The sequence below is a fragment of the Prunus persica genome, chromosome G7 (assembly GCF_000346465.2).
Source record: "Prunus persica cultivar Lovell chromosome G7, Prunus_persica_NCBIv2, whole genome shotgun sequence".
Classification (NCBI taxonomy): Eukaryota; Viridiplantae; Streptophyta; class Magnoliopsida; order Rosales; family Rosaceae; genus Prunus; species Prunus persica.
Genome location: NC_034015.1, coordinates 8,638,364 through 8,656,195, shown reverse-complemented (window position 1 = coordinate 8,656,195; position 17,832 = coordinate 8,638,364). Strand labels below are relative to the sequence as shown.

Here is a 17,832-nt window from a genome sequence, read left to right as displayed (position 1 = left end):
ATAAAGTTTGAATGAGGTCCTAAAAATTATACAGTTCGAATTATGAAATTACATTGTGGAGGTAGCGTTTGAACTTACTAACTGATTAGCAACTTCAACGCTTTTGTACAAATAATTTGGCACTCCATTTTACCAAAAAATACAGATAATTAAGTAGTATTGATTGTAAATAAAGGGTATGAGCTTCCTTGCCACCCATTGGGTTTTCAAAGGAACATTTAAAGATAAATCCTATGATTTACTGGTATATTTTTGTATCATTTGATCGGCTGTTGGGCTTGCACGGTTGCACTAATGCCTACAGGATACCCCTGCCTCATGGTAGCTAGACTCAAAGGAGGACGCTAGTTAATTTGTGATGTTAAAAGGCTCTCAGAACTTCGATTCAGCCAAAAATAAAGCATCCTGAGAACATGAATTGACAACATAAATGAGAAACTTTCATTACATTGTTCTAATCAACTACTTTGTTGGTTATGGAGACTAATACAATGACAAAACAATATGTAATTTTTTTTTTAATAGGTATAAGCAAGATGTGAATGAAGTTGAAATTTTTAACCCAAAAAGGTAGCAGTTTGATCATTGCACAAAAAGAAGTCAGAGAACTCCAAACCATGTAACTTTATTGTCTTGAATTAATATGAGCAACAATAAGAGGTTCAAGATTTCCATTCAAAACAGACATTAGGTCAGGCAGTTGGATGCCGGTTTTTACATCCTTCACTAGTTTGTGTGGATGATACATGTACGTTCGAGTCTCTTTCTGCCACAGATTGACAATGTCATCTTTCTTGATATCACTAACCTCAGTAACTCCTTGTTCCAGTGCAAGGATGAGAAGCTTGCCTTTCAACCGGTTAATGGCCTTGATCTTATTTGCAAAGTGGCTCCTCTCACCTGCATATAATGATAATATTTAAAAAGGATTTGCATGAGAAAAAATATATATATTATGGATTTTAAAGTACAAAATGCAAATAATGTTGTTGTCACTGGTCATCTAGAAATATGATTAGATCATAAAGAGCTCATTTTAAGCTATAAAGTATGTAAGGGCATCTAGTAAACCACGAAGCACCTGATGATTGCGCAGTTACACTCGTGGGTATATGCTGGATGGAAACTGAAGGTCCAGTTTGGCCCTGCTCTTCTTCAAGCATTGATGGCAATGTGACGACTAAATCCTCCTCATCAATTTGTAGGTCATGAGCTTTTCCAAGAAACAAAGGAAAAACATCCACACTTGCTGAGCTAGCCTGCAAGATACTCAGATTTCCAAACTGTAAAATTACTAGTCCAGATTCTTACGAGATATATAACTAATGAAATGAACATTGCTAATCACTAGTTGTGGTTGAGCTAGGTATCTTTTACCCAATTGACTCTCCACCTAACTTTTAGGTAACATACTAATTCAATATAGTATCAAAGCCACCACATATTGATCGTCTTAGTAGGGACCACTCTGGTCGTTCAAAGAAGAGGCCACCAGTATTCATGTCTGACCACTCAAAAGAGGGGTTCGATATGAGGAGTGTTGAGCACTAGTCCTATATTGATTGGGCTAAGTGCCTAATACAACTAAGTTGTGCCTCTTCACCTAACAGCTAAAAGTTAAAACTTTTGGAAAAGATAGTATACCAACAGAATTATCAATTTTACGATTAAGTTACATGTTACATGTCATAAGACAAGTGAATAGAGATATGTATAATGGTTTAGATAGTCATGTCACATTGAATTCTAAATTAAAAGTGATGCTGGTGTTGGTGTTTCTTTTGAATTGTTCAAACAGGCTAGTAGATAGAAAAGTACTCAAATGACAGGGACAGAAAAGGATGAAGGCCCTCAAGCTGAATTCTAGATTTGGACATCAAGGATTCAAGGTTAGCCTCAACTGATGATGTCTGCCAAATTATTCATAAGCTTCAACAAACTTCATCTTAAAGTCAATCAAAGCATATTCTTTCAACAACTGAGAGAATGTTCCTTCCCTTAATTTGGTCTGTACTACTAGTCTACTGCTAACTAACAACATATCGTCCAGAGGTCTGCAGCACTGAATCTGTAAGGTTGAGAAAAAGTGGTTTATTGTGTCATAAAGTCTCTAGTTTGCAGTTCCCAGTGCGACCTAATATAATGCAACAATGAACTGACCAAGGTAAACCAAGCGCATGAGCATTAGATATACGGTTAGCATTGACTATATTGCAGGATTTATTTTGTTTACTAAATTCTAACTTTGTGCCTCCTGGGAGGAATATACTAAGAGTGCACTTACTTGAGTACCATACTGGTAAAAAACTTAATGATTGCAATACTGAGATCAGGGTTTAGGGTCAGAACAGAAAGAAAGTTTTACCAAATGCAAAGCAGATCCATTTTGCGAACTTATAATGTTGTGAACACCTGTCTCTCCGGAAAGATAGCCATAAGCAAACTCAAATTCAAACTCAATAGTTGCTGACTTGATGCCACCATTTGTGGAAGGACGCTTCTCAATGACCCTCCCTTTATAACCTAGCTTTTTGGCCCATTTGGTATACATGCTTAGTAGTTGTTTTACCCATACCTGAATTACAGAAATTCCAAAATCAAGTCACAGATAAATAGAAATGTGTATATATAAGAGGATGGGGGGAAGGGGGTGAGGGGAGAGAGAGAGAGAGAGAGAGAGAGAGAGAGATAGTATAGATTGCATGTAAGTCTGTCAATCTCAGAGGAATCTTGTTTCTAAGATTGGGCGATTTGACAGATTTAGAAAAGAAACGAGTCTTCTCTAAATAAAAATTAAATTTGACCAATAGTTCCATTTTCAGCAATTCATCAGTCCATACACACTTCAAAATCTCACTTTATGTTTCTTACATGTAGACGTGAGCAAGGCTTCGTTTAATCAATTTGTGTTGCTAAAGCTTTCTGTTTTCAGGTGCAACCTGGTTCAGATTAGGAACTTCAGTCCCCATTACTCGAGCAAAATGTGACAAACATTGAATTGCCCACATTCGGTACAATTACATTTGGAAACACTTACTCAGTTGATTTGGAAAAGGAACATCCCATATTCCCTGTTTCACTGTTTTCAAGAAATCGATAACTTATTAAAGTTTTAAGGAGAGTATAGGGTAGAAAAACAGTGTGTTTAGATATAGCACCATAGAGTATTCAAACTCGCAAGTAAGCAATTGTCAAAACTCTTCTTTTTTTTTCTTTTTTTTTTCTGTCTTTTTCTCATTATACCAGATCCTTAAGGTTTCTGGTGTATCAAGCTCCTGTTTCCATTCTGCCTAATGCATTCTAGTAACATGAAAAATTTAAGTTAACATACACTAACAGTTTCAACCATATGCAATCCCATCGTACCAAGAGCAAAGGTAGATTATCAAACCTCAGGGTAGCCTTCACCTCCAGCTTTGATAACTAGACATGCTCCCTCCATGTCATATGGTCCCTTGAGAAGCTTGGACATCTCATACTGATCCAAAAGCTTGCTTACATCTAGAGATGCAACATATGCTTGCCTAAAAAGCCCATAATGTATAGCATCTATCTCCGCTAACTGCGTTATCAGCTTTGCTTCTTCAGCCTGCAGAGCGATAAGCAGATGTAGTCATAAATGCCAGATCCTCATATTCATCTGAGGAAGGTAGAAATATTATCTAAGATACTGCAGGTACCACATGAAGTGCAATGTAGCCTTGTGTCTTCGTACATCTCAATAATGAATAATGGAAAACCAGTTGATAACTTAAATACACCATGTATTTTAAGGTGTCACCTTATATGTCAAGTCTTTAAGAGCATCAACCACTTTGGCACTGTCAGCTAACTTGGCAAGAATCTCACTGGACTTAGCTGTGTCATCCCAAAGGTTATAGTCACGTATCTGTTGTTCCTGCTTATTTCTTCTTGCTTCTTCAAGTTCCAATGCCAATGGGGCCAACATCTCAGCTCGGAGAACTGTATCTTCAATCTTCTTTTTCAAAGAAAATAATCCTAAACAAGATTCAGACTGTCATTTTGGATCCAATGTAATATCAAACAATGTAGCAGTGATTCATAATCTGAAGCATAAATAATTATTAATTCCTGATCAGTTCACTGGTTTGCCAAAACAGAATTAATTCAGCTTTTTTTTGTGAAACGGAAACATACATAAGTTTCATCCTTCTTCCCATCAGTCACAGCTGAAGGGTTTTGTATGTCCCACAACTACAAGCAAAAAGCGAATGGATTTAATATGGTATTCCATTTACAGATTTTAAAACTGAACACCTAGGGCATAAATTTCAGCACGACACTATCGGATTCATATACCAAACCAAACCTTCAGCTTTTTTTTGCGGCATAAGTTAAGTGCTGAAATTTCTGCAGCCAGAATTAGATAAATATGTAATCAGTCGCACAGTTTATTTATTTTCCCCTTTTGGATTGGAAAATAAACTCACACTCAATGAGATTGTACTGCAACCTCATCATCCATCCAACATTTATGTGGAGATATGACATAGAGCCAGGACATTGGCATCACTGACCCTTATTCACCCTCTAAACAACAACCATCTCTTATCACAAAGTTTAAGCATCAAACATGTGATGCAACAAGAGCCCTTCTTTACCCACAAAAAAAAAAACATAACGTAGCTGAGAAATTAAAGGAGAATGATAAAGAAATAAACAAAACCTTTGTGAATCCCCTTCCTTAACATTCCGTTTCCTTTTCCCCCAAGGACAGGTCCTAACATCTTGCTTTGGTTCGGGGTCAAGCCCTTGTTGTGGGTGTAGGAGATAAGTGTTGTACTACTAGAGCTAGAAGCCCCACTGGTCCTAGCATAAGTTTTTGATAAATACTTATTAAACCTTCCATTTGATTCCGTTCAGCTCTAATTGATCTTCTATAGAATATTTCATGCCCTTATCATAGCTCATTTGATGAAGTAGAGTTTTTCATGCCCTTTGTTTCTGGGCATTGACACATTTACCTTCCAAGCATAGTCCAAGCTTCTTAAACACAAGAGTTCAAAGAATTACAAAAGATACACAGAGATTCAAAACCTTATAGTACTTCACTTAAGACCAAGACATAAACTTCAAAATGCTCAAACAGACTGTACTTCAGCCTGAACTTGCCCCCTATCACATTTAAGCCATACACATACCCATTTCCAGAATTTAAATATTGCAATAGATTCCAATAAATACAAAGTTATTTCAGCACAAAATTGTTTAAGTTTCAATTGGGTAGGCCCAATACAGAACATGGCACCAGTAACTTTACCAAAAGTGACATAATTGTAACAGATACATATAGACATACAATGCATATATATGGAGAGAGAGAGAGAGAGAGAGAGAGAGAGAGAGAGAGAGAGCAGACCCAGTTGTTTGTAGACCCTGTTCTTGTCATCCATGCAAGAAGTGTGTAGTGACTGATGACTCTTTCTTTCGGAAGCTTTCCAATTTGAGCTGAACAAGGCAGCGGCAGCAGTAGTGGTAGTGGCGGTGCTACCATTTCTGACAAATGCGAATTCTGCGGCCATGCTTGTCATAATTAGAAATAAAAGAGGAAACAAGAGCAATTAAACAAACTCTGTTTTTAGAAAGTAGACAAATGAATGTTTGGGATGAAAGAGCAGCTGAGACTGGTGGGCACTGAACACCCACGTATAAAACTCAGCTCAGCTCTCATTTCTCTCTCTCTCTCTCTCTCTCTCTCTCTCTCTCTCGGGTCTTATCCTCTGGACCGTTACTCATGTTTATATCTCCCAACAGAGTGAGTGTCTGTTACTAATGCTAGGGATCCTAGCTGACGTCAGTTGTCATGTCCACATTTCTTCTTTATTTTCTTTTCTTGGTCTTACTTGAGACTTTATTTATTTACAACAAATAAAAAATTTCAACATCTCTTAATATCAATATATTAATGTAATAAGTTAGTGTCTGTAGCATTGTTTATGTACAATGATGTATGTTTTACGGCATCGACAATGAGGGAAATTTGGCCACTCGACTTCATATAAAAACTTAAACTTCGAAAGTAAGAATTTTATTTTGTAGCTTAAATGGTTAAGAGCATTTATCATTACACTATAGGTTTTTTTTTTTTTTTTTTTTTTTGGTAACAGAGGGGGCTAAAGCCCAAGAGAACAAGTCAGCCAACTAGAAGCAGAGAAGACGAGGCCTGAAGTCTCCTCTTGAATCAGCAGCCAGGATGTCAGTAATGCAAGCTGGCATCTCCTCAAAGATATGCAGACCTGGATTAAAATCAAAACTAATAGCAGCCAAAGCATCAGCTGCACAGTTTTGTTCACGAAGGATGTGTCTAACTGAGCAATTCCAATTAGCACTCATTTTTACTTTACAGCAATTGATGATACTGAACAGGGGGTGGGTAGGAATAGTGAGAGAATTAAGAAGATCCACTGCCACCTTGGAGTCACTTTCCACTTCCACAGTTCGAAACCCAGAATCCCAAACCATAGGTTTTTTTAAGTTTAATTTCCTCAATATCACTGGTATAAAAAAATAAAAATAAAAATAAAAAAGCAGTTGACTTCCGAATATTGTTGTAAATCTATTGATTATGATGAGCACCATAATATCACTCATAATACTAACCATAAAACACATCATAATATCATTGTAACCTATGTACTAAGGATTGTATTTAGTACATTTATTGGTTGTAATTATGTGTTTGTAACCTACCAATAATGGGTGGTGAATGTTTGTCTATTCCGAAGCCTATAAATAGTAGGTATTAAAGATGAATGATATACAAGTTCATAGAACAAATTCTCTGTCTTTCTCTTTCTCTTATTGCTCTCTACAATTCCCCCTAGTTTTATAAAATGTTATCAACACAATGTTGCTCTTTATATTATTTCTTTATATGAATTTTCTTTTTCTATCTAAGCTATAGTCATCACGTGACTTAGAGTTTTCATGTACTCACCCGCATGACTTCATGATGCTTATGATTCTTTCATTTTTTTTAATTTTCTTTTGATATATTGGTCTGATAACCATAATAACCACATAGTTATTTGGTATGCATAAACATAGTTAATTGGTATACATGGAATCCGAGCGTAATAACATGCATTCATATCCTCAAAACAATTGTAATGCATGCATACGCCTAATATACTTGCATAAATGTTTACTGTAGCTATTTGAAAACAAAAACGAATATGCATAATGTATAAGGAATAATTTATTGACATTTTTTCTTTTCTTCTTTCATACAGCTACACATTTTTTTTACATTTCACACTTGACATGTTTCTCATATCTAATCATACATTAATTAATTTATTTGTTTATTAGGCATGTTTTTTAGAAGAGATCAGGACCTGAAGTTCCTCGATCCTCATCATATAACTAAATTAGGACCTGAAGTTCCTTTATCGAATTAGAATCTAAAGTTCTTTGATTCTAAATAAATATTTTTGCATTATCCCCAATATTGTTAGCTAGAGACGTTTATTGGATAAACTTCATACTTTCTTTTGTATGTTGTATTACACAATCATTAAAGTAGTTGAAGCCCATGCCATTTTATATATTACATTATTAGTTCGGTTGTGGCATATTTCCAACGAACAACAATCCCCTTGTACATTTCATTACTGGCATTCAACTACATTTATGTATTTTTGGATGTTTATGTGCTTATTGCACAAACATAATGTACGCAATGAATTATCAATGCAAATTCAAAATCTAAGTTGGTTTTGGTTGTGCCTGCACTGGAGATATGACAATTCCTGAAGAACATCGTGAAAAGAGCTGAATCAATCCACTTATGTCTCATCAAGACAATGCATATATAAGTTATACATATGCTAGCATGGATTGTTTTTCTTGTATCACAATCCATGAACATGACAATAAATAACTATCAATAACTGATATATTGCATACCTAAAGCATGACAAATTTATAGGTTCTAAAAACTTAACTCCCAAGAAATGGAGATTATTTGAAAAATCAAGCCTTACTGAAAATAATGCTCTATAGGAGGTTATGATCCACAATTTCTAAAATATTCATCTTAAAAGAGATGTTTATCCTATAAGTGATAATGGAAGCCCCTGAAGAGGCATTAGTACCCTAAAGCACTAAGATGCTCATAAATTATGCATGCGCATGCATATGAGAATTGTGGGATCACGAATTGATGATACATTTGGTTTATTAAAAGCTACTGCAATCATCAAGCTCTATGATTACATTAAATCATGTTTCATGATGTCGATAAGTTAAGTGATTGACCAAAATAGAAATAGGCAATTCCATTTATCACTAAATATGAAGTGTGAGATATTGAACCTATAGCTTAAACACCAAATTACAAATGAAGGTTATAGATTGGTGTATCATCCTGCTAGAGACAAAATTTTGGTCTCCCATCGTAGATGCATCCACATTTCTATAAGTACAAATGTTTTGCCATGATGGTGATGACGAAAGTCTGTTAGTTTGGGCCTAGGCCTTTCAAAAACCAGTATACCTTGTGAGTCTCGAGCGCATGATTGTTATTTTAAAGCCAAACTTATAGCATGTATTAAATGCATATTTATTACGACTGTATGATACATGAAAATTTTTAAAAGCTCATTAAATGAAGAGATCTCTTCATAGATATAAAGTGTCATAAAATTCTTAATTAAAGGATTGACACTAAGAGCCCAAAGCTCAAGTTATGTACTCAATATTATTATGATTGATCTAAAATTCTTTTGTGCGTACTTTGACTTTAAATTCGATATTGTTACAACATTGTGTTTGGAACACCAGTGATCTTCCTTCAACAGTAAATTCTCCTAAAATCATGTATGAAAACATTGCTGCTTGTATAATGAAAGTGAAAGAATGGTTCATCAAGGCTAATGTAAGCAAACCTCTTTACTAAAGTATTTTTTCGAAGTCAAGATTCTAGAAGTTATTGAAGATCATGGGGGAATATAAATCAGGGGGAGCATCCCAGTTCTACTACATACAGGACATATGCACGCTGTACTCTTTTTTTCTTTAACTAGGTTTTTGTCCCATTGGGATTTTCCAAGCAAGGTTTTAACGAGGTAACAATAAGCGCATTCAACACCATATCAATGATCCATAAGATTGTTGCACTCTTTTCCCCTTTGCTTAGATTTTTGTCCCACTCGGTTTTCCAAGCAAGGTTTTTAATGAGGCAACTATATCATTATATGGTAAACATCCGAAGGGGAGTGTTGTAAATCTATTGATTGTGAATGACTACCATAATATCACTCATAATACCTACCATAAAACACATCATAATGTCGTTGTAACTAAGGATTGTATTTAGTACATTTATGGGTTGTAATTATGTGCTTGTAACCTACCAATAATGGGTGGTGAATATTTGTCTATCCCCGAAGCCTATAAATAGTAGACATTAAAGATGAATGATATACAAGTAATTCTCTGTCTTTCTATTTCTCTTATTGCTCTCTACAATTCCCCCTAGTTTTATAACACAAATAACTTTATTATTTTTTGTTTTATTTTTTACATATTTTACTAAAAAGGAAAATTGTGAACACCTCATAACCGCAAATGAATTTAGGGTTCAGAATAATGAATTTGGGTCCAATTCAAGACAACCCATCAATTTTTTGTTGTTGCCAAAGTGAGGAAAGGAAAGGAGGGAACTCACACATATAAGGATGGCAACGGACAATTCGGGGCCGGGTATGGCAAATACCATCCCTATCCCCACTCCCCCGATAAGAAATTACTAATCATCACTACAAAAGAGGCCACCACCATTAACGTAATCACCAGCAGTTAACCACAACCAGTAACACTAACACTTAGAAAACTGAGTTTTAGAATAATGTAAGACTTGATTCAGCTAGCACTAATTTCTCCAAAGTTCGAAGTTACAGTCCCATTAGAAACACAACTTTATGCTTCAGTTGAAAACAAAATGGGCCTTGTACCATCCTAAGAGCATCCCAGCCGAAAAGACTTTGGAAATCCGCCCTTGGGTACCAGGAATAAACGGTCTTTCATGGTTAAAAGAGTTCTAGAATATATTATAAACAAAAATTATAACAAAAAGAGTTCTAGAATATATTTTAATTTACTGTTATGAGATATTTACATTCACTAGAGATATCCACACCATGCATATGAGTTCATCAAAGGGACTCGGCAAACTGGGGAGCCTCCAAGTCAAGCTCTTGTCCCATGACACAGTTCATAAGCCAATCACTGCTAAATGTCCATATCCCCTTCTTTACAGCCAACAATACCTCTTCCATGTCTTCTTCGCATGCCACAAAGATTGTTTTTGAAGCTTCATTTACTTTCTCCAATTCACTAATAATCTGAATTTGATCCAACATTAATCAGTGTCGACCGTTATAATATGAAGACACTACTTAGATATAAGACATTGACTAGCAGCGTTTTAGTTCTGAAAGCCACAATGAAGGAAAATGAACATGGCAAACAGGCATACAAACAAAGTGGGCCATGTACGTCATTAAAATTCACAAGCTCAATATTGTATACTGGCAACAATATCCCTCCCAATGGCAAATTCGATATTCCTCCCAAAAAGTTTAAGATAGTTTTGAGACTAACAGAGGAGTAAACATTCCAGATTAATATCATTACCATTAACAGTTTATCTCCTGACAGATGAGAGAACAATGATTATATAAAAGTGAAGTATTAAGAAAGAATGTACGAAATTGTTTTCAAGACAAAATGCCAAGAGACATTCTGGTCATCCTTTCTCCCCATATTACCCTCTTATGGATCCCTATCCCTATAATAGATAATAATCAATTTAAGGAATTACAATCTCCAGAATCCACAACCATGTTTATGATAACCAGTAAAGATCAAGCACCTAACGCTTGTCACACAACCAGTTCTGAGCAGTCTAATGAAGACGGGGAAAATACGGAAAATGCTATGTTGAAATTGCATCATGCTCAAGTTGGTGTGTCCATGTCCAAATTTGAGAATCTTAAGTTTATATCTTGACACTTTTGTAAAACATGCATTTTTTTAATTTCGTTGCTTCCTCTAGAAACTAATAAAGGTGAAGATAAATATTGAAGCACAAAACACGTAGTTAGCAGCGAAAACATTTTCTGGTTGAAATTAAGGTTTTCTAAAACACATCCTGCCAGTTTGGTGGTAGGTTTCATTTGCTAAAAATTCATTTTATAAGTATGACATACAAAATGCAAGATGCCATTCCCCTAGACCAGTACAATGTTCACATTTAGATTCAGAGTGAGGAACTTACATTTCCTCCAGCAGACCTGACAATGGAAGATAACATCCTAGCAGTGGGTTGAACATGAGCTGCTATGCATACATCGTAGCCTTTAAGCAAGCCTTGGGGACTTGCTTTTGCTCTGAGAACTGCACCTCTTAACTCAGTTTTATATTTGAGAACATATTCTTTATCATCTAATATGTAAGATGATTCATCTGAAAAAAAAAAATCCAACAATGGGAAAAAAAAAATGCTTAAGGTGTTACTAATACAACAGAACCATAGTCAACTCAACTCACCCACATATCTTCCTTGACGAAAGCTTTCTTTCAACCAGCTGGGAGAAACTATCCAAGCTCTGCACAGCACAGAAAGCTCTATTAAATAATAAAAATATATTATAGGACAAACAATACTAGACTTTTCCTAATAAATTACGGCTGTAAGCAGAAATGAGTTGTTCATAATTGGGGCTTACACATGTGTTGTTCATGTAGGCTATAAACAAACAATGTTTGGGGATGATTGAGCTAATTCTGTTGATTTTGTATAGCTAAATTATGGCTACTTTTTTTCCGTATAACTATACTCTGGCTACTGATTGCGCTAAATTAGTTGATTTGATTAAGCATTCACCGACCTTTGTGTTTATTGAGGCTATATAAGGCTACGTATATTACTCAACTGAGGAATGACAAAATATGATGATCGTCTTCCCCCTTTTTTAAATGTTCTTTTCTACATGTTATCAGAGCGATATGCTTCTGAGAGCTACCTAACCCACAGCTATCCTTACCCTACTTTCACCACACAATAAAAAGGAGAAAGGAACAGAAATTTTCTTTATAAAAAAAAATTAACTTATCTCTCACTACTATGTTGTGGATTCCAATCAATCTTAATCGCCACATAAACAAATCCAGTGATCCTAAATACATAACCTCCATAATACATTAAATCCACCAATGAAGTTTGACTGTGATTATACAACCCACCTTGATATAACTGGCAATCTCCCATGTGAAATATTTTTCTGCCATTTTGGTTTAACTAAACACATAAGTTTAGTTTATTTTTATTTTTAAATAAGCTAGAGGATTAGGCAAGATTAGCTCCTCAGTGAATGCCACAGGACGCAAGCATCCAACCTCAATCCCAGAGGAGAGAGGACCTACACTTCGAGGAGCCCCTCATTACAGAATGAGTGTTAATGTAATAGTACTTTTTGAAAGCATAATATGTGGACACAAAGGAAGTCCCCCTTCTATCATAGTACCTATTAAAGATTTGAGGAATATGTTCAGCATATAATTAGTAAAGAAGATCACTTCATAAAGGCTTGTAATTTACATAATTGACTACAAAACCTATGAGATCATAAAATGTAACAGATTTTTGCACTAGCAATGACAGTAGCAGAACACAAGAGAGAGAGAGAGAGAGAGAGAGAGAGAGAGAGAGAGAGAGAGATTGACTACTAACCCTGAACAAAGAGCAGTACAAAAATTCAAAGTTGTTCTCACTTTCCCCGTGACAACATGTGTGCTTGTGCTTCCATCAGACGTAATAGCACCACCAAGGTCCTCAATTACCTGTATATAAAACAAATATAAAAATCAACAAAACTCAAAATAATTATGTGCAGTGGAGGGGAAAATAATTAAATTTCATTCCAAAATATTGGACCCTAAAACTGAAAAACGATTATCAGTGTAACAATAAAAAGTAAAGGAAATGCATTAAAATGATCAAAAACAAAAAAGCACAGCCTCCTTATTTATATAACCAACAAACTCATCTTTTCTGGCACATTCTATTAGTTTGGAGGATGGGAGATCTTATCCTTTTAGGAATGATCTCCAAGCCGCGCCCATGATCAGGTCACGCATAGGAACAACTGAGCAAGGAGGAAAGGATTACAGTATTGTATCACCTCTAAGATATTAATTGGTCCCCTTTCTAATGTCAAAATAAAATAAATATCTACCAGGTCCATTCAGAAGCCCTAGATTATTCACCCCACTCTTCTTGTAGGGTGAGTTCAAAGATAGAGAATCATGATTGAACAAACACATGCACACACACATTATGAATTAAGTTGTTGTGGTAGCAAACTGCAGTCTGCAGATAGAAGACATGATCTTCAACTCAAAAATGGATGCTAAAATAAGAATGAAATTGATATCAATTATTGATATCTGACAAACAGAATTAATAGAATGTATACCTTTGTGAGATTTGCTTTCTTGGTATCATCAGCAATATTCATCAACATGATTTTAAAGAATTCCCTCTGTGTCTGAAATTCCTTCCTGACTAAAGTTTCTGATGTAATATTAACGGGTCCACATTCTTCAGCATTTTTTTCCTTGTAACTACTACCCAAAAGATCTCTAGGAGGATCTGCAACTAAAGGTTTGTCTTTGTAAGAAACAAAGGAGCACCCTCGTAGACAAGAATCACTTCCATCAGTTTCTGAAACTAAACTGAAGTTAGACTCAGATTGGCAGCCAACTTGATGGCTTCCCTTTACTTTCTTTGACTTCAATGATGACATTGAAGCTTCCCAGACCTTTCTCTTTGCACATGAAACTTGTTTGGAACAAGAACAGTGCCTTACATCAGCATCAACGCCACTAGTGAATACCACGGCTGCACTGACGAACTTGCTGGAGTCCTCTCTGAAGAGATGAACTGGATCCCTGATACACTGCATTGTTTCCCGACACTGAGAACCTACCAAAAACATAAATCTTTAATACTTGCCATCATAACAGATTGAAGTTGTCTATGCAAGATATATGGGCAACTGAAATGTCAATCGATTAGTGTTTGTAAATGAAAAAAATTTCATTTTGATTAAGAATTTTCATAATGGTTTAATCTACAGTAAGAAAACGTGCATTCATATGATGCATACCCTTTTGTTTATAGGTATATTATATATATATATATATATATATATATGTGTATGTATGTATGTATAACGAAACCACTGGAAGTTCAAAGGACTTGAATAAACCCAAAACTACCTACCTTTATCTTCTCTTGGAAGTCCATTTACCAAATTTTCAGGCTGACAATTTTCACTGCTTAAAGACATTTGATTTTCTGAATTCAGAGTAGTGTAATTCCCTTTAGAAAATCCCGGCAGTTGGTTTTCCAAAGCAGTAGATGACTTTCCATTAGGCTTCAATAAAATGCCCAACTTCAAAGATTCTGCAGTATTTGTGGAAACATCCTGGTTAAGATGTAAAACCATGAGGGTTGAACCACCAGGAAAGCATAATGCTCGACGAATGTCAGCTTTAATGGGTATCCTGCGGCATTTACCCTTGGTATCCACCTCTGCTATTGATACAAACCCCTGCAGTTTCGATCAATTTCTAGAAAACTTCAAAATTGAAAATCAAATGAAATTTTTTAACAGTATTTTAAAAGGAAACAAAAAAGAAAAGAAGCAGCATATGGCACTAAATTTCCAGAAAATGTACCCTCATACTGTCAGATGTATATCTTTAAGAAGTTTCCTTCTCTATCTAAATCTTAGATTAATTATGTTGTGCGTGCAGGCCGCGTTAATGTAAGCGAGAGAGAGAAACAGAGACAATGAGGAGAGAATTACTTTCTTGTGATACAATATTTCCATCTTCATTCAAACAGAACAAACAAAATAATGATTGCCAAAACCAAGATGAAAGTAGAGTTACTATATCCTGCTCCAATTCTGAGGATCTACATCATGAATTACCTGTTTAAGCCAAAATCCTTCAGAATCCTTGTCTCCCCAACAGAATATTGTACATATACCAACACTTTGAAGTCTCTTTCTCAGCTCCATGAACAAGCAGCTACCAAATCCCTGGAATTACTGATTTTTTTAGTTAACCAGTAAAAGCAATTTCCAAATAATCCCACAAAATTCTTTGTGGTACTAGAGAGTTAATATGGGGGAGGGGAAATATTGAAAGGCACATAAGTAACAACCAAACAAACAATATTCATTCTTAGAAAGGAGCATTTAATCATGTTTATTGGGTGTAAGTTTGTTCTCATTCTTAAGAATCGAAACATATATCTCAGAGGAACAGCATCCCAACACTAAACAAAACTTTAATCAAAAGTAACACAATAAAGAATAAAAAGAACTGCAAAAAAAAAAAACATAGGAGATAAAAGACCTTGTGTTGGTAAATTGAACTGACAGCAGCAAGAGGAATCTCAGCATACTGTGTATCAGCAGGAACTATTTGGTAAGTGATTGCAGCTATAACCTGCAAAAATAAAACAGAGGGGAAAGGAAGAAAACAGAAGAACAACAATTATCATTACGGGAAAAAAAGAATTTCATTCCCATGCAGTAACTCTATTCAAGCCTAAATACAATATAATTTAAAGGGAGCTGATTTTCCCACTCCTCTTTTGTCCACTTACACTCCCTTGTATGTTATAGTAAAAAGTATTTAAAAAAACAAAAGGGAGTGTAAGTGGATGAAAGGGGAGAGAAAATTATCAACATGGACACAAATATGCAGGGGTAAAAATTCAGTTGACAAAAGCACCAGAAAAAAGAGGACAGCAAGCCTACCTCTTCAGAATCTCCCACAGATTGCGATTTCAAAAGCAAAGTGCAATATTTCCTGAAACAAATATATATATATATATATATATATATATAGATGATCAAAACCCACCTTCATAGATGTCGAGACAAGATGTGAAAACAAAAATAGACACACAACTAACGAAAGGTTTATAAGAAGTTAGATAATGATACCCATTCGTAACGCATCTTTCTAGAAACATTGATTGCTTTCCAGTATTGGCAGCAAAATTCATTGCAGGAAGTTCCCTAATATACATCTTTAGTACTTCCTACAAGGAAATACCCATATGAGATCATCCTTAGCAGAAACGTAAAGATGTTAGGTCAATAAAACTAACAGATAAAGAGGGCAACTATTTCACATTCACACACACAGAAACAAGGGAAGATTAGCATAACAGAATTACCTGGAGATAAGATTTTTGACAGCTATCGGCATCTTTGGGATTAACAACCACGAACGAAGGATTACCAACTAGAAATGTTTCATATGCCGCAATACTATCATTATTTCTCTCCATCTCTTTCCTTACTGCCATAAACAACAACCCAATAAGCCCAATCGACAGTAACTTACTTAAATACGAATGCAATTTTTTTTTTTTTTAAAAAAAAAAAAGGGTTAAAGACTTGGACTTTGTTTGGTTTTAAAGATAACTAGGGAAAGGTGGAAATGGTTGTCGAATAAGTACCTGAGATGCTGATTTTGGCGCTCCTGGAAACGGAGATTTTGAGGGTGTTGGGGTCCGACTGGCAACTGAAATTAGCTGCTTCCACTGTGACCTCGCAATTACCTGCGAAGGACAAGCGATTAGGGTGAGCGAATGGAATTAAATTCTAGGGTTAGGGTTTCTTCTGTGAGATTTTCTTTACCGATTGGGATCGGAGAGAGTGAGGAAGACGGTGTTGCGGTCTTTCTTGGCGCCATAAGAAATGAATGTGTGGTTTTTGATTTTGGAAGTGGGAAAAGTGAGAGGGTTAAATAGGCGGGAAAGAAATGAAGACCAACTTTTAAGTGACAATGTGACGGGATGTTCTATTTATACCCCACTAATTAAAACACTTCTTTTTTTTTTCTTTCAGAAATTCACTTTCTTCCGCTGATTTTATATATAAACACTAAAATCTATAAATTAAAGTAAAAAAAAATCCAAAAATGATCAGTTAACTTCTTTTTTTTAATTTCAACTAGTCCCTTGGCATATGCTGCCAATTGGTTTATTTTTTATTTTTTATTTTATTTTTAGAATTAAGAAAAAGATAACATGGGTAGTTATGTTCCACTAGTCTCTCCGCACGCGCTTCCGCGCTTGCGAGAGGCTTTTTTTAAAAAAAATTTAAATTTATTTTAGAATTAAAAAAGATAATGGGTAGTTGTGTTCCCTAAAAATAGGATCCATTATCTGCTTTTTCTTTTTCTTTTTCTTTTTTAAAATATGAAAAAGTGTGAATTTACCGTATTATCCTCATTTAATTAATAATTTGAATTCTTAATGTTTGCATTAATCAAGGGCATTTTCTGATATTTGGAATGTTTCACCATTCTCTGCCTTTTGCTTTATATATATAGATAAAAATAAGTGTTTTTAATTTTAATTTTTTGAATATAAATAAATGTAAATTTACAATATTATCCTCATTAATTAATAATTTCAATTCTAAATGTTTGAATTAATCAAGGGCATTTTCTGGTATTTTGAATGTTTCATCATTCTCTGCCTTTTGCTTTATATATATAGATGATGTGTGAAATACCATTATTATCCTTGCATTATGATTTTTAGAAAGAAAAAAAAAAGCATTGATGGCAGTGCTGTAATTTTTAGGTTTTTTAAGACTTGTGTAGTATTTGATCCTTGCAAAGTGTTTTTTCCTAAATTTGAATATTATAGGATTTTTTTTTAATAGGATTTTTGTAAAAAACGTAACTTGAACTTATACCTTATAGAAA

At 35.0% G+C, this 17,832-nt stretch overlaps 2 protein-coding genes across 4 annotated transcripts; both read right to left on the bottom strand.

Annotated features, from left to right (window-relative positions):
- Positions 1-5,765, bottom strand: LOC18784293 (peptide chain release factor PrfB3, chloroplastic). Of its 2 annotated transcripts, XM_020567670.1 has the most exons (7): positions 5,381-5,765; positions 3,782-3,999; positions 3,392-3,589; positions 2,366-2,575; positions 1,082-1,259; positions 809-900; positions 1-405 (listed from the first exon to the last, which is right to left on the bottom strand). In XM_020567670.1, the coding sequence occupies exons 1-7, from the start codon at positions 5,550-5,552 to the stop codon at positions 373-375; spliced, it is 1,101 nt and encodes a 366-aa protein (XP_020423259.1). In that variant the 5' UTR covers positions 5,553-5,765; the 3' UTR covers positions 1-372. The 2 variants fall into 2 exon arrangements, with proteins under 2 accessions (XP_020423259.1, XP_007215459.2); XM_007215397.2 differs by lacking the exon at positions 1-405 and having other exon boundaries at positions 601-900.
- On the bottom strand, positions 10,050-17,004 carry LOC18783383. 2 transcript variants are annotated; one of them, XM_020567826.1, is made up of 13 exons: positions 16,755-17,004; positions 16,574-16,675; positions 16,289-16,413; positions 16,053-16,150; positions 15,864-15,915; positions 15,457-15,549; positions 15,027-15,137; positions 14,312-14,642; positions 13,503-14,011; positions 12,758-12,867; positions 11,575-11,633; positions 11,303-11,490; positions 10,050-10,367 (listed from the first exon to the last, which is right to left on the bottom strand). In XM_020567826.1, exons 1-13 carry the CDS (start codon positions 16,807-16,809, stop codon positions 10,179-10,181), a joined length of 2,022 nt encoding a protein of 673 aa, XP_020423415.1. In that variant the 5' UTR covers positions 16,810-17,004; the 3' UTR covers positions 10,050-10,178. The 2 variants fall into 2 exon arrangements, with proteins under 2 accessions (XP_020423415.1, XP_020423416.1); XM_020567827.1 differs by having other exon boundaries at positions 11,303-11,421.